The sequence below is a fragment of the Phoxinus phoxinus genome, assembly GCF_949152265.1.
Source record: "Phoxinus phoxinus genome assembly, chromosome: 5".
Taxonomy (NCBI): Eukaryota; Metazoa; Chordata; class Actinopteri; order Cypriniformes; family Leuciscidae; genus Phoxinus; species Phoxinus phoxinus.
Genome location: NC_136880.1, coordinates 17,205,497 through 17,228,151, shown reverse-complemented (window position 1 = coordinate 17,228,151; position 22,655 = coordinate 17,205,497). Strand labels below are relative to the sequence as shown.

General features: G+C 38.1%; 2 protein-coding genes across 5 annotated transcripts in view; one reads left to right on the top strand and one right to left on the bottom strand.

Moving 5' to 3' along the window:
• fubp1 (far upstream element (FUSE) binding protein 1) overlaps positions 1-5,702 on the top strand; it is an 11,582-nt gene extending 5,880 nt beyond the window's left edge. The window contains exons 17-19 of one of the 4 annotated variants that reach the window (XM_079611968.1): positions 1,858-1,932; positions 2,205-2,362; positions 2,652-5,702. In XM_079611968.1, the coding sequence (XP_079468094.1) occupies positions 1,858-1,932; positions 2,205-2,362; positions 2,652-2,660 (242 nt within the window). In that variant the 3' untranslated portion in view covers positions 2,661-5,702. Of the gene's footprint in view, positions 1-1,857; positions 1,933-2,204 lie in introns of all 4 variants that reach the window. The other 3 variants (XM_079611970.1, XM_079611969.1, XM_079611967.1) reach the window with 3 other exon arrangements.
• Positions 5,658-22,655, bottom strand: miga1 (mitoguardin 1). The gene is made up of 16 exons (XM_079611971.1): positions 22,519-22,655; positions 21,846-21,989; positions 18,921-19,086; positions 18,085-18,197; positions 17,785-17,920; positions 17,512-17,648; positions 16,862-16,982; positions 13,548-13,648; positions 11,601-11,710; positions 10,902-10,974; positions 10,292-10,378; positions 10,114-10,212; positions 9,893-10,027; positions 9,751-9,804; positions 9,207-9,323; positions 5,658-6,447 (listed from the first exon to the last, which is right to left on the bottom strand). Exons 2-16 carry the CDS (start codon positions 21,942-21,944, stop codon positions 6,229-6,231), a joined length of 1,767 nt encoding a protein of 588 aa, XP_079468097.1. The 5' UTR covers positions 21,945-21,989; positions 22,519-22,655; the 3' UTR covers positions 5,658-6,228.

Sequence of the window (22,655 nt, the reverse complement as noted above, 5' to 3'; positions counted from 1 at the left end):
TGTACAGTAGCACGTAGTAGGCGCTCAGTGTAGCCATCACTGCACAGTACAATGTTCTTTTTTTTTTCTTAATGGTCTTCACCCGTTGAGCTGGGGTGGCCTTTTTCAACTAGCACTCATGGACAGGGCAGTTTCTGAGACACAACCTGTTTGTGCAAAGTGCGCCACCTAGCCAAGGTGGAGGACTTTCTACAGTCTTTGAAAAGAATGGTTGTCAATTTCTCAAATTGTACCATTTTTAACAGGTGACCCACAACCTCCAGTTCAAAGTGGACAGGCAGATTACACCAAGGCCTGGGAGGAATATTACAAGAAATTGGGTATACATATTTTGTAGCTTCAGGTTATTTTCTTTGAGAGAGCAGGTTAAATAGCAGCAGGGCTTGAATAGCCAATCTGTCCTGTTTTACTTTTGGAGTCTTGCGAGGGAGATTAGTGGCGTGAGAATTTAGTTTTTGGTGCTTGTCCACAGAAATATTGGTCTCAAACCCTGCTGTTCAGAATGAGGAGCTGAAGTGTCTCAACAGGGTAGAATAGGATTAACACATTGAAAACCATGAATGAGATTGTACTTCTCATTTTCGTATATGCCTTCAATGGATAAATATATACATTTCCAAATTTGTGCCTGATATATTACTGTATTTCAATGCAGGTTGCACTTATATATATATAGAGCTGGGAAATAACGATAATTATCACGATACAATTTCTCGAACACAATTATAACAAACATTTGAAGAACATGAATGTCTCTGTGATTTAAACTAGTTTAAACCAGATGAAACAGCGCTGACATTCTGCACTGAGTAACATGAGAACAATTGTGCCATAAACGATCCATCATCATTTACCATGGATTTACACTAACTGGCCGGCCCACATTGTACAGCGGCCCACTGGGAAAACTCCTGGTGCTCCAGGAATCCACATGGTATTGTGGCAGAAATGTGGTATATTCATATCAAATATTATTAATGTAGACATGTGACAAGAGTAATGGAATGTGATTGTTTGTCATTAAGTTATTTTTCATAAAATGTGACTATGGTATTTACCATGGTAGTAAGGTGCTATATGTGGTTTTACCCATGGTCATCATGATCCAGATGAATACTATGGATGACCAATGGTTCATTTGAATAAAAGTAGAGTCCTAACTCAGTCATAATATTTAAATTTTACCATATGAGGTTTTACATTTTTACAAATGTTAGTTTTTGTTAGTAAACAAATTTACATCTGCATCCCAACTCGAGCTACTGTCAAATGTGCGTTTCTAGAAGACAAAACATACTATTATTAATATTGCAGCCTGCACTGCAAACTGGTGAAGATGCGCATTATCAAAGTCGGGCAACACAAAGCATCACCTGTTAGAGCATGCAGAAAATAAGTATTCTTTTTCTTAAAGGTTATTTTTTCTACCTCGAATTTGTTAAATGTTCACCTGTTTGGCAAGTTTTTGTTCATGTTCTGAGAATAAAGAGTAGTTTAAAACCACAATTAACTTGTTTTGACAACTTTTCAATCAGGAGCAAAAATCTGCCTTTTAAACTTGAAAGAAATAAAGATTTGACTTTTATCGTGATAATTATTGTTATTGATAATGTCATTATTATTTTATTTTTTTGCCATATCGCCCAGCCATACTTGTAAATATTAAATGTGAAAGTCTGAATCTTCAATGAATGTTTTAATTGAACCGTTATTCTAATGTTAGTCAAATTTTGATTTTTTTCTGATGAATTTGGTGCTAGACTTGTAGTCAAGATGCATGTTTTGAACAGAATTGTCCGTAGATAATTCAGTAATATGTGATTTGTTCTGTGTAGACTCATGATTAACGTCTTTTAGATCTTGTGTCTTCAGGTCAAGGACAGCCTCAGCAGGACTACACGAAGGCATGGGAAGAGTACTATAAGAAACAAGGTGAGACATGAACGTAGATGCCTCGATTTCTAGAGTTTCTAGAGAAGTTTTGGGCGGCTGCATCTCTTTCACAGTCCTCTGCAGTAGAGCTGCTGTGGACTCGGCTGCCCTAGAGTAAAGTTGTGGGTTTCTGTCCCGGCTATCGGAGGTCATGTGGCCGGGGTCGTTCCCCCACTTACAAACATAGTACATGGTTAAAGCCAAATAAGTTTATTTATTTATAAAAATTATTGTTCCGCTTCATCTCTCATTAATGTTTTGTTTAATCTCAGGTCAAGCTGCTCCCCAGGCGGCTGCAGCGGCGGCGACGTCTCAGCCGGGAGGTCAGCCAGATTACAGTGCGGCGTGGGCAGAGTACTACCGCCAGCAGGCAGCGTACTACGGCCAAGGCGCCCCTCAGGCGATGGGAGCTGCACCCCAGGCTCAGCAGGTACACTCCCACTAAAACACTGCCTTTTGCTCTCTTCAGATGTGCATGTGTACTGGTTTTGTTCTCCCCCCTTTTTTTTTTTTTTCCTCTAACATTTACTTCCACAGGTTCAGCAGGTTTCCAGATGAGTCGTCGATACAACACTTAACCAAACACTTTCCTCCTCAAACAGGCTTCTTTTATCTATTTTCTTTTTATTTATTTTTTTATTTTTTATTTTGGGAGGGTGTTGCATAAATGTTTCTGCTCTTAACATGTTGTGTATTTCTTATGTATTTCTTCTGCACAGGGCCAGTAATGTGAAGTGGACATAAAGTAAATGCTACATTGTCAGAAAAAAACCTTTGTTAAATGTTTGGATGCAGACGCCATGATGAAGATCTTAATTTCATTGGTTTGAGTGTTTATGCTAGATCGCAGACCGGCTCCAAAGTCAAGTATATATATATATTTTTTCCTTTTTGTTTTGCCACTCTTGTAAATGAACGGTTTGTTTTTAGTCGGGTAATATTGGTCATTCCAGCTCCTGTATCTCCTGTATGTAGTTTTGAGACTAAACTATAGTCATTTCCATGTAAATCATCTCAGTTTTAATATGATATGCCTGTTGTGTTTTGCAATAAAACAATGAAACCTCCTGTGTTGGTAAGTGGGGTGCAAAATGGGCAATGTTTTGTGAAAATTTCATTTCCTGTTTTGGGACAGGGTGGGCGGGGGGTTGGGGGTCTTGTATGCAAATTTACAGAAAGAAAATGTTGCTCCTGTTTTTTTGTTTTTGTTTCTCCAACTGTCTACATTACCCCCGATTTTAAGTTTGATTCCTGGTCTATTTTAAAGTCACAACTAAAGAGTATCATTGATCATTTGATTGCTTCTTTGACAAATGGAAGGCTATGGCTGTTTTTTCTGTTATTTTACTGGTCATTGCTGTGGATGTAGGTGTAGGCAGGTTATCTAAGGCAAAGTGGCTTGGTGTTGGCAAGGTATGTGATTAACTCAATAACTCTTCAGTGCTGTAGTGTTGCTCATTCTTGTACTGCATTTCACCTGGTTTGTTGAGGTAGTGTGCACTGTTAATGAGAGACATTTCCTCCCTCACAGGCAAGATTAGGAAGGCGGTAAGCAAGTATGCGTCTTTACATAAACTGTTCCTTATATATATATATATATATTGTGACTGCAATCATGTTGCAAGTATTTTAGTTTGTTCAAGTTTGCTGCTTTTTTACAGGGCAGGTCAAGTGTTCTGATCAACAGTCATGCCTTGCTAAATTACTTGTCCCCATCATATATTTTAAATGTCTAAAATCCACCAATTGTGTATATATTTATATCAATATTGCTGGCATTTCTAAAACGTTTTGATACAATTAAAAAACGCTCAAATGCGAACGTGGACTACCGTACTTTTTTATCTGCCCATTGTTTGTTAGCATTTTTCCAATATAGGCCTGTAGGTTTTTGGAGACTCTGGCCTTCCACACCAGTGAAATGAGCTCTCCACTGTAAGTACAAAATGTACATGACTTTGCGGCCCAATTTGTTATGCTGTCAATGCATTGTCTTTGACTTACTGAAGCGCAATGTACTTAAATATCTAAATGTTGCCCTTTTTGGGTAAGTATGTCAGGGCTGTAATTTTGACTTTACATGCATTGAAGATAATGACTACCCTTTTTCACATTGGACTGTTATTTTTGCCATAACAGCATTGTGTGATATTTACAAATTGAGTCATTGCCATGTTGACACTGCTTTAGTCATTTAAGACTTGTCTCTGACTTCTCGTATGAAACTGTGAACTGTATCACTGTGTTTTAAGTCAGGACGTCTGTAGGAACAGCATCGTTTTTTTTCCCCATCTGAATTAACACTGATTTGTACTGCCAAGTGTTTTGTACTGCATAGACCCATAAAGACCCTCATAAATGACCTCTTACAGATGTTAATTAGTATTAATGTCCCATTTCTAAATCTGTGCCTGATCGGTTTGTGTGATTTGAGGTCATTGAGGCTGTCAAGTTCTTTTGATCTGACTGTTCTTTAGTGAGCAGTGCAATGTCTAATTTTGCAGTGTCATCCCTGACCTTGCACCTTAGGTTCTGCAGCAATAACACAGGTAAGCGTATCCTAAGAAATCCAAACAATTGAACCTGTGATCTAGTGTAATGCTTTTCACATTTAAAACCCGAGGTCAATATGTGCCGCTTTTTCAATTTACGGATGTCTCTTGTAGTAAATAGACTGGCGCACGCCACAAATGTCGGATTTAGATCTGCTGGAAGTATGTTTTGTCCATATGAATTGCATGGCATTGACCTGTAGCTCACAAAACAATGTTTTTCCTCTGTTGACTATCTCTAACTAGGATTGTTATGCTTATCTAAATGAACCCAATGTGATATCTTTTTTTAAAATTTGATTGCCATTTTGTTAGCTTCCTGGTAAGTCTGTTAAGCGTGGTCCTGTTCTACTGTTATAAAATGCATGCAGATGCAAAATGATCCAGAGCTAGTCCTATGAATGCACTCTCTGATAACTGACGTACACTGTATGTATGCTCATGTTTCATTGGTTTGCAAGCTTTCTTGATGCCCCTCTGTAGTGCTAATGTTTGTCCCACATTGCTGCCTTCATTCTCACTCACAGTGTTGAAGATGCTGCAGGCGTAGTTCGTAGAATCAGGTCCTAGTTTGTCCGTAAGGAGGAATCCTTTGAGTCTGTCCCTCTGCTGAACGTAGACTGTTCAAGGGCTCCAATTATAAGGTAAAAATATATACCATGAGGAATCTGTCATTGCAAAGTCAATGTTTCTGTTAGTTTAGGGTGATGCCAGTTAGTTTTGATTATAGAAATGTAGCCATATGTTTCTGTATTATTGGTTGACTAATGGTTCTATGAAATGTTCGAGTACATGCTTTGCCTTTTGTTGATAAGCGTAGGGATTTAATGTGCGTCAATGCTGTACATGTGGACCATGACCAGACCAGGAACTTTTTTCTTTTCTTTTTCAATAGACATTTGCCAGACTGGTTTCAGTTAAAGAGTTCCTTTAAACTTAGTCTTTGTCCATTGCTGCATATCTTTTTGTATGCATGCAAGCTGTGCTTTCCTTTGAGCAAATTGTTCACAACAGAATTCGTGGGGGTCTAAAAACGAAGAGAAAATCGGAGGCTAGCTGAGAAATTTGGAGCATGCCTTTGAGGTAAAACAAGCTATCATGAACTGTTAAAGCTGTTGAATGTACTTTTGATTTTTTGCTGAGAATTGTTGGTCTGAAATGTTGAAGATGGTTGCCATTGTCATCAATAAAATTGTAATCATTACAAATGGTTAAAGTTTTTATTTCTCATATAGTGTTCCTTTTATACAATACATTTATGCTGGCTGAACATGGAAATTGTGAACTAAAACAAGCAGTTTTAATTTAGGCATATAGCAGGACAAAATACTTGCATTAACGTCACAACACCTACTATTTGTAAGGCTTTTAATAATCATGTGATGACTTGCATTCACAACATGTACTGCTCATGGCACCACTAAGAGTGTAAAATACATTTATTGCTAGTGTTGAATATTAGTTTCTATAAAGTGACCTACAGTAAAAAAAAAATACTTTCAATAAAGCTTTTCAGTCTTAAAACATCAATGACCTTAAGTCAGATCATTCATTGTGCAAGTGATTAAGTCACAAACTAAAACTACTGTCATTGTATAAAAACACATATCTGTCCTTTATCCACTTAATTACACAAACTTTACACTGCATTGAAATGGCACTAATAATGATGTGCGCTGGGCTCAGCAACTGTAGGCAAGTACACGTCCATGAAAATGTGAAGGATGTGACGTACAGCTGTAGCTCACTGAACCTGTGCCTCCAGTAAAGCACTGTGTACCAGGTGCAAAGGTGTGCCGCTACAGCCGTTTAGGTGACGGATCATGTCGGTGCCCAGGTAGGCCAGGAGCAGCTCGGAGCGTCGGTGAAGCAGGTGCAGGACATCTTCAGACAGCGTGTCCAGACTAGAGTATCGCACTTTATCCAGGTCGAAGATGTCTTTCAGGAAGAACAGCACCTGCTCCTAAGGGACCAAAGATAAACCATTTTGATCCTGAATTACTATATTCAACAAAGTTGAAGATTATACCTGGGTAGTCTCACATGTAGGGTGACCACCATCAAACAAACCAAATGTGGGACGATTACTAAGTTTGTGTGGGACAATGTGGGACATGTTACCAACACTAAAAAATAACCTGAAACTGTTATATAATGTCTATCTAACTTAATAAAAACATTTGTATTCTGCCTTTCAGCTGATTAAAATACTTTGTTCGTTAGTCCCTTCCAGAAAACACCATTACATTACAATGTAACATAACATGTCTTTATTTTACATGTCATTTAAGTTCAACATCACTGAGCACAAAGGCAGTAGGCATCATGCAGATAACTATTTTTGAAACAGTTCTGACCAAGTCCAACTAAAATCCAACAAAATAAATAAAGAGAAAATAAAATAAAAAACAACATAAAATTAGTTAATTGACAGTCTTATATATTAAGAATCTATTAAACCAAAAACTTTTATATGTTTTAGAAAGGATGTGAATTAGAACAACCACAACAGGCAATAAGTTCTAACTCTGTTAAATTCACATTTTAATTTACCGAATTATCCATTCGTTTTCTGACAGGGAACGAATCACCGCTCCACATTTTGATTGACAGCCGACACAACCTACCAGTGACCGTGTTTACTCCTTTCATTTCAACCATTGGATAGGATTTTAAAAACGGCTGTTGTATTTGCACTTCGGACGAAGCGCTGTTAAATATAGGTGAAAAACTACGCCACAAAAATAATAAATAAAATGCTTTCTTAAAAAGGCAAAAGATCGTATGCACGTTTTCTTAATATGATCATTAAAAACCAACAGGCTGATGGAAATGCGGGACATTTTCTCAATATGCGACGTGCGGGACAAGGGGTGAATATGCTGTGCGGTACAACGCAAAGCGGGACGGGTGGTCACCCTACTCACATGTCCATCAATGCCCCTAATCATCAGTGTTAAATTTGGCCCTGCAGTTTTTAATCCGTCCCTAATCAGATGCCTGAGCAAGCTAATCAAGGGTGTTCAGCTTTATTAAAAATGTACAGCTAGGGGAGTTTGATCTGGATTTGAGCTCAACTCTGCAGGGCAGTGGACCTCAAGGGCCAGATTTGAGGAACCATAAGCTAACTTGTAGAAAAAGCTACACTAATCTTTTATCCAGGGGTGTCCAATCCTGCTCTTGGAGGGCCAATGTTCAGCTTTAACTGGTTCTGGTATTTAATTCAGTGTTTCCCAACCCTGACACACCAACAGTACACATTTTGCATGCCGCTTATCTGACCCATTCATTTCAGGTCTTTGAGTCTGCTGAACAGGTGTGTTTGTTTAGAAATTGAACCCTAATTAGATACATCTAAAATGGGTTGATTTGTAAAGCCCCCTAGGCTACATTTACACTGCAAGTCTTAATGCACAGATCAAATTTTTTGGCCTGCATGTTTACATTCACTTTAGACAGGACTGGTATCCAATATCTGTTTACATTAATTCCTACCCCAAATTATTTTTGGTAATCATTTTACTATGCACATGGTAGACCCTGGTTATGAAAGACTGATATTAAAATTATTTATATAATTTATGTCGGGTGGTCATGATTATTTGCCAGCATGGACAAGCTAACAGCCGTCATGACTCATGAATGTTTGCAGTGCAAAATCTGACGGAACAGATATATATAGAGTCCGGAAATAATTTGTATTAATCTACAGCTCAGATCTAGAACTCTGAAGTGAAATAAAGTAGCCTTGTGTATATATATATATATATATATATATATATAATAAATTTGACTGAATTAACCAGAGAGAGAGTACCTTATAGCAACCAAGCTTGTTGGTTTAATTATAGTGAAATTATCACCTCATTGCTGAGAAATATGTAGCTTTCAGTAGCCAAGCTGTTTTTATTTATAAAAGTCACAGGCTAAGGTCGAAAACCAGCCCCTGAATGTTTGTGTTCGCGCAATCTCAGCCTCAAAATACAACATTAAAAAGCTATCTTTGTGAATAAATGAATTCGTCCTCGAATTCAAAGGGGAATCGGATATGCGCGTTTAGAAGGAGGTCGTATATCCAGATATCGAATATGTATCCGTTTTAAAACCACATTTGGAAGTGGCTCAGATCGGATGCGAGTAAAAGATCTGATTTTTTGTGCCAGTGTAAACGCAGCCCTAGTTGTTGTCAGAAGCATTATCATTTTTCCATATTCTGTCAGCAAACTCAAAAGTGCATGTTTACTCCAGTGCAACTCTTGGATATGTCAAAGATTGAATGCCATGAAACTTGGCTAATCCATCAAATAGTTCTTGCGTTCGAAGTGTGCAATGCAAAACTTGTGCATCCTGATTCCTGCAAGTTGCATAGAAGAACTGATTTTTCACCAGTTCTTCCCAATTTAGTGTGCATTATGGGACATGCTCTATGACGGGGTTCTTCAATTCTGGCCCCGGAGAGCCACTGTAAAGTTTAGTGCCAACCTTGATCAAACACACTTACCTATAACTTTAAAGTTATCTGGAAGACTTTGATTTAAAGCTAAACTCAGTAGGAAAGTGGGAAACCCTGCTTGATCTCTGAATTCTATAATTTCATAAAAAAAAGTTGTGATGCTTTTAAATGTGGTGACACATATGCATCAGGCGGTCAGTGTATGTACGCATGCCATTTGAGACTGACAAGCTTTAGGATATAGAGATGATCATCAAATTACATCTTACCTTGAAGAAGCCGCAGAAATCGTGCAGGGAATTTTTGGGACCTAGAAACCCCCAGGCCAAGACCGGACTAATGTGTTCACACACTGCATAGAAATGTGCAATGAAGCCATCTTGAACCTGCGCACACAAAATTAAATATTGTATTGACAATGCACCTCTATATACCACCAGCACATCCCAAAGACTTTCAATGAATTTAAGGTCTGGACTCAGAGGTGCCAATTCTCCTTCCCAACCATTCTTTTCCAATTTGATCCTGATAAATCTTGACAATGTCAACCTGGAATATGGCCATGATGTGCCTTCCAACATGATTGTTTAAGAAATGAAAAGCTACACTCTCCATCAATTAGGCTTAGAAGAACTCTTGCCAAACATATAACATGCTAGAAACATAAATCACTGCAATAATGATCCAATCAGTGACTTTTTTTGTCTGTGCAGTGTAAGATCTTACAATTTAGATTCACACTGAATTCATAAGAGAGATACATTTCAAGCCAAACTGCAGGCTTGAAACACTGGTTGCAGATCTCAACAATACCTTCATATGTTGTCTCTTCTGCTTCAGGACGGACCAACAACTTGATGCAACAGCCTATGAAGGTCAAATAGTTATGAAATATCATTGTGTAATTGAAATGTCATTTTGTTGAATGATCAAATGTTAGAAATTCTGTACACACTGTCTCTTTGAAGGAGTTGTTGAGCCAACGATTGTTCACCACATTTTGGATTGAGACTGGTGGGTTCTCAAGATCCTCAAATGAATCCATAAGAATAAAGTCAAGAACGATGTCATAGAAGTTGAGATGTTTAACCTGAAGAGAAACCTTAATCAAGATTGTTTGTTTGAAGATACATTTTCAGGACAGGTCTTGTATCTGTATAAAATGAGATCTCTCACCCCTCTTGCAGAAAGCTCAATTTCTGTGTTCTCCCAGTGGTCTGTTTGCTCCATGAAGCAGATCATTTCTTCGAACACCTCCTCAAATCTCTTTGGGTTCTGCAAACCACACAACACCGGCCTGTTAGGTTAGGGACTGTTCGTATGTGATCTCTCAAAACAGAGAAAGGACACTCACCTTCCTTGCTTTAACAATTATTGAAGACAATATCCTCTTTCCTGTGTCAGCCAGAAATGCTCTAGTTGCCCTTTCACACAAGATTACCTGAATTAAAATAAAAGGTACGGTTTAAAAGCTTACCCGCACACTTTGAGGACACTTGCAGTCATGTTTGTGAAGTGAACAAGACCATTGGAAGAAGTGTCCTCTTGAATGCCTCACCCTTGATGGGCTTTAGGGATGGGTTCATTTGGACCGCAGACTACTTAAGGTTGTGTTCACACTTGGCATGTTTGGGTCGATTAAAACGAACCCTGGTGCGATTGCTCTGTTAGTGCGGTTCATTTGTATAAGTGTGAGGGATTCCTGCCGCTGTTCTGACTCCTTTACACATTTCACAAGCTCTATACGAGCTCTCAGCGGGTCAAAATACCATCAAATGTAGCTACGCACATACAACGAGCGCATTTATCCCAGCAAACAGCATTATTTTGTAAGTTCCGTCGTGAAATATACGTCATAAAAGCCGACCAATCAGGTTGTGAACGTATCCCTATGCCTTTAGGTTCAGAAAAATAGTGCTTGGTACTCAATGGACTAAAACCGACATGAGAAAGGAATCCTTTACCTGACACGCCTGCCGTATACAGTGCAGTTTCGCCAGGAAGTCGGTGTCTCCAAGGCATTCAAGCATTTCTGTTCTGATTTTAAAAGAAGATTACCAATGAACAACACAGTCTGCCGCATAAAACAAGCAATATTTGCAAACACACGCTGATTTATCTGTTCACATTCAAATAGCCGATAACTTGACTGAACTCTGTTAAAGCGTCCATGTCAACAATATTATCTATAGCTAGTCTAGTGGACCATATAAAGGATTGATTATCGTGATTAAAGGTGTAGCTCTGGGGCTTTGACACTGAAATCCTCTCCGGTTCATTTCTTTCTGTTCAGGTCACGTGTGAGTCAAAACATGAACACACTGGAGACCTGTTTTGTAAAGTGATAGTGACATTTTTTCATGTTTAATACTGTAAAGCTGCTTGCGTTAAAGCAATCAATTGTACAACGTGTTGTATAAATAACCGTGACTTGAATGGAGTGCTGAATTGCAGAGCTGGTGCAAACATATCCACATCCCTAAGAACAGCTGCTTTCTGAACTGCTGTTTTGTCACCGCTGGCATTTTTGTTGTGTGTGTTTGTGTCATTTAGAGGAAAGCGTGCAGCACATATTTACATATTCATCTAAACTCTCAGCAGCATGTGCGGTGTAGGGATGTTCATTAACAGTAAAATACTTGCCCATGACATGCTGGACTCACCGTAGCACTCGACAGGAGATCTTCCCCTCCTCCGCCATCTGCAGGGCCTCCTCGTAGAAGGGGTGATGACACAGTGCATGGGCACTCCTCATCTCTCTGTGCTCAGATAACTGCAACAGATTGCAAGACTTTTTGCAGAATTCTTTCAAATTGTATATATTTTACATCTAATATATTCTACGGTGCTGTGCTTGTCACCAACAAGATTGAGTGTCGACTAAGAGATGAGCACCACGACTAACTCCATTAAGGTTTTTTTTAATAGACACTTTGTAACCAACTTGTCTTAACAAACCCATAGAAGACCGTCAAAAGACAGTCTGTATAGGACAAAAGTCAATCCATTAAAAGTCCCCCTGTAGTCAATGATTTTATCCCATAAAACTCATCTTTGATCCCAAAAATGACATTTAAAAATGTTTTCCTTGAAAAAAAGTAGCTTGTATGTAACTCTACACCTTTGCCTCATGTAGTATTTGCGGTTCTATGAATATGCAAATAACACCACAGGGGGACTTTAAAATAGTCTGGAAACTCTGGCCTGTAAATCGTTTCTATTTTGTTTTAGTTGTTCTTGTTGCTTTTCTGCAACAGATGAATACGAATTTATATGTTTTATTCATAGATATTACTATTTAATCGTTTTATTCTCCCGCAGCCCGCACACACATAGTGAGTGCATTAGGCTACCGCTCGCACTCGGCCATCAAATCTAGTCCCGCGCCGCACGTCTCTAGATCACGGACCCGGCCCGAGTATAGCGGCGGGAAATATCGGGCTCGGGCAGAGAATCTAAGCTCTAAACAAGACAGAGTAACGCGGCGGATATCGCTCATATACATTTTTTTGACAACGTAGTTAAGGCGGCAGGCGTGTGTTGCTTAGGCGGACACCTTAGTTCCAAAGTGCTGCGGGAAACCCTGTGTTACGTTAACAGGCCGGACACCTATTCAGCCTGTTGTTCTGTGTGCTATTGTGTAGCTGAATAACTTGCCTTTCCAGATTAAATGTCTGTTTTTGGTCTTGGATTTTGTGAAATAAATTTCTAAATAAATGCGACTTATAGTCCAGTGCGACTTACATATGTTTTTTTCCTCTTCATGACGCATTTTTTGACTGATGCGACTTATACTGCGGAGCGACTTATAGTCCAGAAAATACGGTAGCTTCCGCCATTCGAGCAGCTCACCCGTATGTATTATAAATAGCAGATTCTACACTTACGAGAATACTTGATTAGTTGGTAGAAGTAATTATACATTAATGAGCACATATCATTTTGAAAGAACAGTGTTTTTTGCTAAGAATCAACTTAAAAAATTACACAGTGTAGCTTTTAATCTATGAATGAATCAGTAAAATCCCATACTGAATGCCACAGAAAAATAAGTCCTATACATCCGCTGTGTAACAAATTATTTAAGGGTATTTTATTCATTAGGATATTGATATAAGATGTCTTGTTGTAAAGGAGTTTCATTTATAATATTTCCCCTCTACCACTCTAAAATTTCATACCGGTATTGTTCCTCGTTATAGTAGTATAACAAACCAAACTTGAATGTTAAATACCATTCCAATTTTCTTTTAAGGCAAAAAACCTTGCTTGTCTTCTGAGAGGAGATTTCTCTGAGCCCGCTGCGAGTCTCGCAGAGAAAATGATCGCAGTAAGGATTACTTAAAGATGTATTTAGTATGATAGATGAAGAATACCATGATACTTTTTTATTATTGTAGAGTCAGACTACACATGATGGAATGTTAATGGCGAACGTGATCAGAAGTCAGTGCTGGCAAACCTAAGTGCTAAACAGCCCAAAATAAAACATCCATGTTGAATCCCATGGCAAATGAAGGTCTGTGAGATTTGACTGACATACAGCGACCTGTCAGGAAGGTTCAAACTGTCCAGCGCGCGCCACACTGGCACACAGACTTTCCTCTCACCTCTGCGGCAGACACGAAGGAATCTGTCGAGTCGATGCTGATTGAGTCTCTGAGACAGGTGTCCTCCAAGTCCTCCCGCACGGAGAGATCCATGTGCTTGTCTGCCAGAGGAAATGAGGGAAGATTAGACTTAAGTGCCCTTATCTAATTCCAAAACAGCAGACAGCACAAACAAAGTCACATGGAGAGATTCAATGGAATTGAAGGACAAACGTGCCTATTGGTTTGCATGTGAATTGAGCGCATAATGCCTTGAGAGCTTGGAAGTGGGTAAGAGGTAGACCTGTAAACAGTTGTAAGGAAACTTTTGGCCCATGACCAGCTTCTTTATTTAGATGCAGAGAACACGCAAATTTGCACATCTACAGTACTGTGTCCAGTTCTGTTTAATGAAGAACTTAAGGCATAGGTCACTAAAAAAAGAAAATGATGTTGTTCCAAACCTGTACGACTTTCTTTTCTTCTGCAGAACTAAATATATTTTGAAAATGCCTATTTGATTATACAATAAAAGTCAGTGTCTCCTGTGTTGTTTTGGATCCCAGTGATGTTCATTGGATGTAACATCAAGCAATTAAAACATCCTTCAAATCATCTTTTGTGTTCCACATAAGTCTAGGGTTTTCATCGATATTAGGGAAACCAAGTCACCATAGTCCATTTACACTTGCGGCTAAGGTTGATGACTTCAGCAAACCAAAATAAAAGGACAATCTTGGTTCTTTATAGAAAAGTAAGAGTTAACTGGACACTCCACTTTTTTTGGAAATAGGCTCATTTTCCAACTCCCCTAGAGTTAAACAGTTGAGTTTTACCGTTTTCTAATCCATTCAGCCGATCTCCAGGTCTGGCGGTAGCATAGCTTGGCATAGATCATTGAATCTGAACTGTGCTGCCGTACCAGCAGGCGCAATGATATCATGCAGCGCCTGAAAGTCCCCAGCTCGATAACTTCCAATGTGACCGGCACTAAGTTTGTAATATCACGTTGGAAGTTACCGAGCTGGGGACTATTTTTAGGCACTGCGTAATATCATTGCGCCTGCTGGTACGGCAGCAGTTCCTTGATTATTACGCAGGAATGAGAGTATAGTTCCTAGTCATATTGTTCTAGAAAATCGCAACTTTTCATTTTCTGTCAGTCTTAGTACACGATGTAACTACAGAAGAGTCAAGTTTTAAATAGGAAAAATATCGAAACTCTTTTGTCACTTTTTTTGAGAGAGATGTTAACGGTCTAATCAGATTCAATTATCTATTTTTATTTTGACATTTCTTAATACCACATAAATATACAAGCCGAGTACATTACCAGACACATACCTCCCCCCCCCCCCCCATCCGTTATATACGTTTATACATTTTTGCTTTTGTCCCTGCAGCTATCACTTCATACATACACTATCGACACTCATGCATAACATTTTTCATCCCCTCAAACACCCTTTTTTTTCCGGAGAATTTGCTCAAGATCATTCTATTCAATTAATAATTATACGTTCTTGTGTTTGCCAATTATGTTGACCCCTTGTTGTTTGTCTGTCACCTTGTCGTGTCTTATATGTTACGTGTTACACTTTGTACGTGGTGCTATCATCCCCCCTCCCCTTATGTACCCAGGGACACACAAAACTGGGTGAATGGTTACGCACTGTATATAAATCTATTGTCTGTATTATAACATATTGTGTATACATTTTGCTGTATTAAAAATAAAGTTGTCCTCCGAAGAGGGGTGGCGGGCCAAAAAACAAAAACAAAAGTAGATTCAATGATCTATGCTAAGCTATGCTAAAAGTGCTACCACCAGACCCGGACATCGGCTGAATGGATTAGAAAACGGTAAAACTCAACTGTCACTTTATTAGGCATACATGTTCAACTGCGCATTAACGGAAATATTTAATCAGCCAATCACATGACAGCAACTCAATGCATTTAGGCATTGTGGAATTATAAATGTGAAAATCTGTTTAAGATCTGCTGATCATCTTACATCCTTGCATAACATCACATGAAAAACTAAAGGGAAGTACATTGTATTTAGCATTTAAGGTAAAGATGATGACATCAGACAATCATTCAGTTAAGCAAATATTTTAGCAAGAGGTTCCTGCCAGTCCTGTTCTCTTTATTGTGATACTCTCACCTTTTGTCTGTAATGGCTCTTGGAGTCTCCATCCCATTCTTTGAATAGTTATGCTGATTGGATTAGGAGTGGTAACACTCTAGAGTCTGCTGGGACGGGGACTGGGACACATACTTCATTTGAAGGATTTGTTTAAGGTCTACGCCCAGGTGCTTTGAGTCCATTTCTAAGCACTGCCCACTAAAATCTATATAAACTACAATGTGCACTGCCTTAGTTAGACTGGATGACTGCAGCAACCGACAGCTCATGTTCTCAATAAAGAATCCTGCTGAAGATACAGCCGAGTCTCGTGGTCTTCACTTCTACAGCATGTAAACATGAGCGGTTTCTCAATTCCAAGAACGGAAAAAACGGACTTGTCTTCCCGTGGAGACCAGTCTCCAGGCTACCTTGAAAGACCGAACTTGGAAAGACGCGAGGACACAAAATACGTCCTTGTGAGAATTGAGACTTGTTGCTCAACTGACCGTTCCAGCATATTAAAAGTAGTGGCCAATGCACAACAAATACAACATAACATCACAAACAAATGTCATAACCTATAAAAACTTCTTTTATATTACTATAGACATTATTTTCATCAAATTTGATATAATTTTATTTTACTGTGTATTTGTGAGAGTATGCACTGTATGTATGTTTAATGTTATTGCTTTCTCAATGTTAAGATTCTTTTAAATATGCCAATAAAAATTCTGCATGCTTTCTTCAGGTCTTTATAACTATTAAAATGAAGAAAAACAAACGTTTTCTTTCACAAGCTGTCACGTATTTGCTTAAAAATGCATATGAGAAACAGCCTTGGTCAAGACAATCTGCTCAAACTAAGCAACAGAATGGAGACGGAAGGTGATTCAAGTGGCATGGTTGCTCCATCTCTTTATGACCACAGTGTATCATCTTCTGATGGCTACTTCCAGCAGGATAAAACACACTATGCCAAAAAAGCTCAAATCATGTCAAACTGTTTTCTTGAAAACCGAACACGCACAAATTATGCAATGGATCAACATGTCTCACACCAATAAAAAAGTCAATATTTAGAGTACAGTCATGCTTAACAGAGCCAAGCCCAGTAATACATGTTACACAAGACCATTAATTCACATTCCCACATAGATATCTATTGACTTTACATGACAGTCTTTAGTTTAACACTCACCGTTACTAGGACATGTTGAAGGGTCTGCCATTCCCAGCGCTCCCTCAAACTCCTCCTGGAGCCGATAGGCTCTCTGTAGCAGAGACTCCAGCTTTTGGATGAAATCTGCACTGATGAGGTCCTAATAAACAGTAGATATTGTTAGTATATTATGTTTTATGAACAGTTTCAGCTTAGGAAACTTGACTGAGTAAACTGGGCCCGTACATTAACAGTGTTTTTAAATAAGCATAAGTGTCAAGGGTCACCTAAATGCAAACTAGGGAAAATAAGTGTTATTAATTAAATTTAGAAAAACAATCAATTACAAAAATGCCTAGTATTGGCTGATAACCAACATGGTACCAATATCAAGCTTATTTTTTAATGTAAGATCATTTGTAACTTGAATTTAGCTGTGCAGCAACGGTCCATTATGCTACTTGATATTGCAAACTGGAATTTGTATCATTTTATCATAATCGTGAACGCATTCGTTTGTAGCATAAATAGTTTTAGTCTTTGTCACATTGTCATTCTTCTAATTATGTACCTATAGCAGATAGGTACACAGAATATATTCACAGAATATAGATGACTTCCGCATCTCAGAATAAGGTGGATATCATGCGTCCCTGTAAATGAGGCCTACAGTGGTTGGGGAGTAATACCTCCATGCTTTCTTCAGCAATGGCATCTCCAGCTCCCAGCTTGACCGACGCACAGCTCTCCTCATCCTCCGCTTGCCTGCTGCGGAACGTTAGTGCCTGTTCCCAGCGCCGCAGGGCCTCCTCGAACAACTCCATTCCTGTGGGAGGACACAAATATATCTGTTCAACCTGTGAGCGGAAAATGAGAAAGAACTCCGCCGTGAGTATATCAGGGCCTGAGTTATGAGACTGAGGGGAGAGGATGCATCAATTCTGCTGTGTGCTGGTTTTTACCCATCAGGTAGAGATTCTCTGGAGTGGCAACAGGGATGTTGAGCAGATTACAGACGTCGCCCTCATCTCCTGCCCCGTCCCAGCAGCTGGAGCCATTAGCACAGGTGGAGCTACTGGAGGAGTGCCTGCTCCTCGCCTGAGAGAGAACATGTGCCATTTCAACATCTCTGGGGCACTAATGCCAAAAAGGCACACATTTTACAAGACTACCTTTTTGTCAATGGCATTTTTGGTGCTGTTGAAGTCAAAGGTATATTACGCCGCTATCAAAAGACGACAGTAAAATAAAATGTTGCTTACCGAGGCCAGGCTTTGCAGGGAGCCCGAAAGCTTGCCGTACAGGCCACCGCTGGAAACCACATTACACGAGTAGCAGTTCTTTAAGTTCAGAGGCAGATTTTGATAGTCAATATCTGAAATAAAAGAGAGAACAACAATTACATAATATATTCTATTATTTATTTTTTTAAAATATAGGGGTGTAACGGTATGTGTATTCGTCCCAAACCAAACTAATTTGTCATGAAACCAAGCTATGACAGTCACTGTGTAAATATATATTTCAAAAATGAATTGGAGAATAAAATGAACTTTATAATTATATTTGGAAGTTAATGCAAAACCTGCCTTATGTGCAACTTCACATGTTTTTATTTTATTTTTATTTGAGCGTTGATTATTATATCTAAAAATAAATAGCAACCGAATTTAATAATTTGGGCTCTGTTGTTAATTGTAACCTTTAATATTATAGTAATGTGTAATCAAGGACTCCCCATTTAGTTTACAGCATTAGCTAAGATAGATTTTGTTATCCTTAAGAAAATTAATTACAATTGAATTGATTTAAACACAGAGACACATTTGTAAAAAAAAAAAAAAAATCAGTTTAATAAAAAAAGAAGAAAAAAAAAAGAATTTTTGACATAAAAACCGAGGTATGTAATGAACCGTCATGTTTGTGTACCGTTACACCCCAAATATAAATATATATATATATATACTACTGTTCAAAAATAGTCTCATCTGCTTACCAACACTATTTATTTGTTAAAAAAATACAGCGGAAAAAAATAATATTTTGTAATATTATTAGAATTTAAAAAAAGCTGTTTTCTATTATAATATGTTTTGACCTTTTTTCAGAGGGCCAGGAGTGAGGAGTTCAAATGTCTCCTGCTCTACAGGCGAACTGGCTTTCTTGCCCTTCCTCCTCCTGAAGCGGCGTGCGAGGAAGATGAGGGAGACTGCGCCGAAGGCAGTGGCGGCGAAGAGCTTCTTGGTGCCGGTGCTCAGACTCACCTGCCCAGAGAGGGAATAGAAAGACATAAGGCGACGTTTAAACTTTGGATCAAGGCACGCAGAGATCAGACAGGGTGACAGCAAGGATTACATGACTGGAAATGACCGGCTGGCATTTGGCTGGACGTGTGTTGATCGACCTGAGGGATCTGATCTAATGCTAATCACAGGCACATATTACTATCAAACAGTGTCTGTGTGAATGACCTAAACATAAAAGTTCCACATACGTTTTCTGGAGGTATAAAATAGAGGACCTGATCTCACCAGGTTTGAATACATGCAAGCCTGAATGAGATTTGAAAGCTATGGCAGAGATTTAAACTGAAATGTTTGTCTGTTTGTCACACAAAGCTGTCATATGGCTTTAGAAGACTTCAAATACAGTGCTTGACTGAAATAGTGTCACTTTTATGTGCTTTTTTTTAAAAAATTTACAGCTTATCCACGACAGTGAGCTCATTGCATGCAACTCGCGTATTCAAACACTCACAGACCAATCAGACTCAGCTGCGAAATCCGGCCAAGGACAGAGTATGACAGATTTAATGTTTCGCTCTTTCAAAAAGTGGATGAAAACCATTGCAACCTTTTGAAAAGCCAAGTATTAAAGCGTATAAATTAAGCCGTGCATTTTTTGCTAAAATAAGTAAATACTTTAATAAACCTACTTTAAACTGAATGACATTTTTTCCACCTCAATTTTATGGGCTGCATTTATTTATTTAAAAATACAGTAATATTGTGAAATGTTATTACAATATAAAATATATATATTTTTTCTATTCTATATAATTACACATTTTATTCCTGACGCATTAGTCAGCATCATTACTCCAGTCTTCAGTGTCACATGATGCTTCAACATGATGATTTGCCGCTCAATAATTATGTCTTATGATTATCAATGTTGAAAACAGTTATGCTGCTTAACCCTTAATCACTGTTAAAAAAGGATAACACTTAAGATGTTTGGGGTCAGAATGACCCCACACTTTTAAAGAGCGATTGCATAAGGAAATATAATTTTTTTATATGGAAAACTATATATCATTTTTTTTTATTTACTTCTCAACTATACATTTATGCTGTGTTTTTATGGACATTTTTAAGTTTTTTACCTATTTACGGAACTAAAGTGCAATGAACACATGTATCCAGAGAGGGCCATAGAGACTCATTCATTTTCACTTTATTTTTCTTGATGCTTCAACTTCTCCTCACAAATTTATGATATATATGTTGTGAATATTTATTTCAACATTTTGAAATACATAAAAAATCTGTAGTTTTGTCAGAGTTAGAATTTGTTGTTGTTTTCTGATATATATTTTGAATTATCTGCTTTTGCAGAATTATCAGTGTGTGTTATTATTATTATGCAGTGTGTGTGTATGAGATAGAAAGTTCCTTCCACTTTGGGTTTATGCTCTAGGACCAGACCTTGATTTAAATGTAAAAAAAAAATAAGATTTATGCCAGGTTTGTTTATTTTATTGGCCAATTTCTGTAAAAATGCTCTCTGTTGCAGTCACATACATTTGTGTGTGTGTGTGTGTGTGTGTGTGTGTGTGTGTATAAGATAGAAAGCTCGTTCTACGTTTTATTTATGCTCTAGGACCAGACCTTGGTTTATTTGAAGAAATTTTCAGATTTATAATGGATTTACTTTTATTTTTTTGACAAACAAAATAAAAAAAAAGTAATTTCTTTAATTTTCAATGTGGGGTCAGCCTGACCCCAAACAGTGATTTGGCTAACATTGTTGTGAACACAGTGATGCCATTCAAATATAAGAGTAAAAATAAATGTAATACTTTTATTAATCTAGGATGCATTAAATTGTTCAAAAGTGACAGTGAATATATTTATAATGTTACAAAAAAGATTTCTATTTAATAAATGCTTTAATACATTTTATAAATGCTGTTCATTTAACTTTCTATTCATCAAAGAATCCTTAAAAAATATCACCATTTACACACAGATGTTAAGCAGCTGTTCTGTTTTCAACATCGATAACAACAAGAAATGGTTCTTGAGCAACAAATCATCAGAAAATTCCTCAAAAGACGCTGAAAATTCAGATTTGACATCACAGGAATAAATTACAGTCTAAAATGTATTCAAATAGAAATCAGTCCTTTTAATTTGTAATAATATTTTGCAATAATAGTGTTTTTACTGTATTTTTGATTAAATAAATGCAGGCTTGGTGAGACTTCTTTCTATACAGGAACTGCGGAACGGCAAAACTACGGAACTGCAAGAAAGTAATGTTTTCACACAGGTTTCCCCAAACACTTCTGCCACAAATTCACACCAGTCACTGAATAAGCCAATGTTAAACAAAAGCACTTTGTAAACACTGTTTGTGGGAAGCAACCTACAACTGGCTGGCTTACAGTCCTTGCACATCGCCTTTAAAGTCACTACGAAATCAAAATGGACAATTCTTGCCGAAGAACCAATAAATTCCCCATTGACATTATCAAGTCTCACCCTAATATTTTCTTGTTTGTGTGTTTGTGAAAATAAATAAATATTAAAAAAAGAGCTGCATTTCCAAAAAGCATCGTAAGTCTAAGTAGATTGTAGAACCGTTGCCAGAACTTGCCAATGGACTCTTTCTCTTTGAGAAACGTAGCCCAGGTTGACAATCCTGGATTTAAAACCAATGTCTGGATGACAATGCACAAGTCAATAAGCTTGTAAAACTGAAGAGCCTGGCTTTATATCTGTCCACTTGGTCAGTTTACCTGTGGAAGAGAGTAATAAACCGACAGTGGAAGGTCCACAAAGTGCAAAGCGGCCACCTTCATGGACACGCCAGAGCTCCTGAACACGTCCTCCGTCATGATCCCATAATCCCTCGGGATGAGTCTCAACTTCACCAATACAACCTGAAGAAACACATCACTTGTGTTATATGTATATATTTAAATCAGCATCTTTTAATGGAAAGAAGGAATGTCCTGCCAAACCTCAACTGACACTTATCAAGAGTCTTATTACTTGTCCACTTGAGTCTGACACACACACACACAGTTATTTTAAAGAATTTCAAACAGTTATTCTCTAATTGTCATATTATGAACTCTTCTTCTACGTAACAGCCCAAAAACATGCACTCGTCTTGAGAATCAAGAAAACACGCATCAAGACTTTTAAACCAATAGAGGTTAAATAACGGTCATGTTAACGGCGTGATTCAGTGTCTTTTAAAAACACCACTGATCCTGGCAATATATAAAAAGTATGACCTTTATTAAAATGACACGCATTTATCATTTTTGATATTTCGATCGTCGCTCTTGGTTAACTCTGTGTTAAACAAATTAATAACAGGCAACATTATACATTTTGACAGTGATGGCAGTGAATGTGGGTTATAATCTTAGTACAACATGACAAACATAGGGTAATGCTTACATTTTTATGCCTTATATCGGCGACACGCCATCTGTCCTCTATCACTCAATGCGATAACTGCGCGTGTGAGCTCGTGTGGAGGAGGCGAACAGATGCCGCTAGAACTCACTTCCGGTGCCACTGTGAGGTTTCAGAAT

Coding starts and splice junctions, on each gene's coding strand:
- miga1 (XM_079611971.1), bottom strand. CDS start 21,944: ATGACGGAGGACGTGTTCAGGAGCTCTGGCGTGTCCATGAAGGTGGCC. Junction 17,921..18,084: donor CCCTGCAAAGCCTGGCCTCG/GTAAGCAACATT, acceptor GTTCTCTCTCAG/GCGAGGAGCAGGCACTCCTC. Junction 10,975..11,600: donor ATCTCCTGTCGAGTGCTACG/GTGAGTCCAGCA, acceptor TTTTAAAATCAG/AACAGAAATGCTTGAATGCC.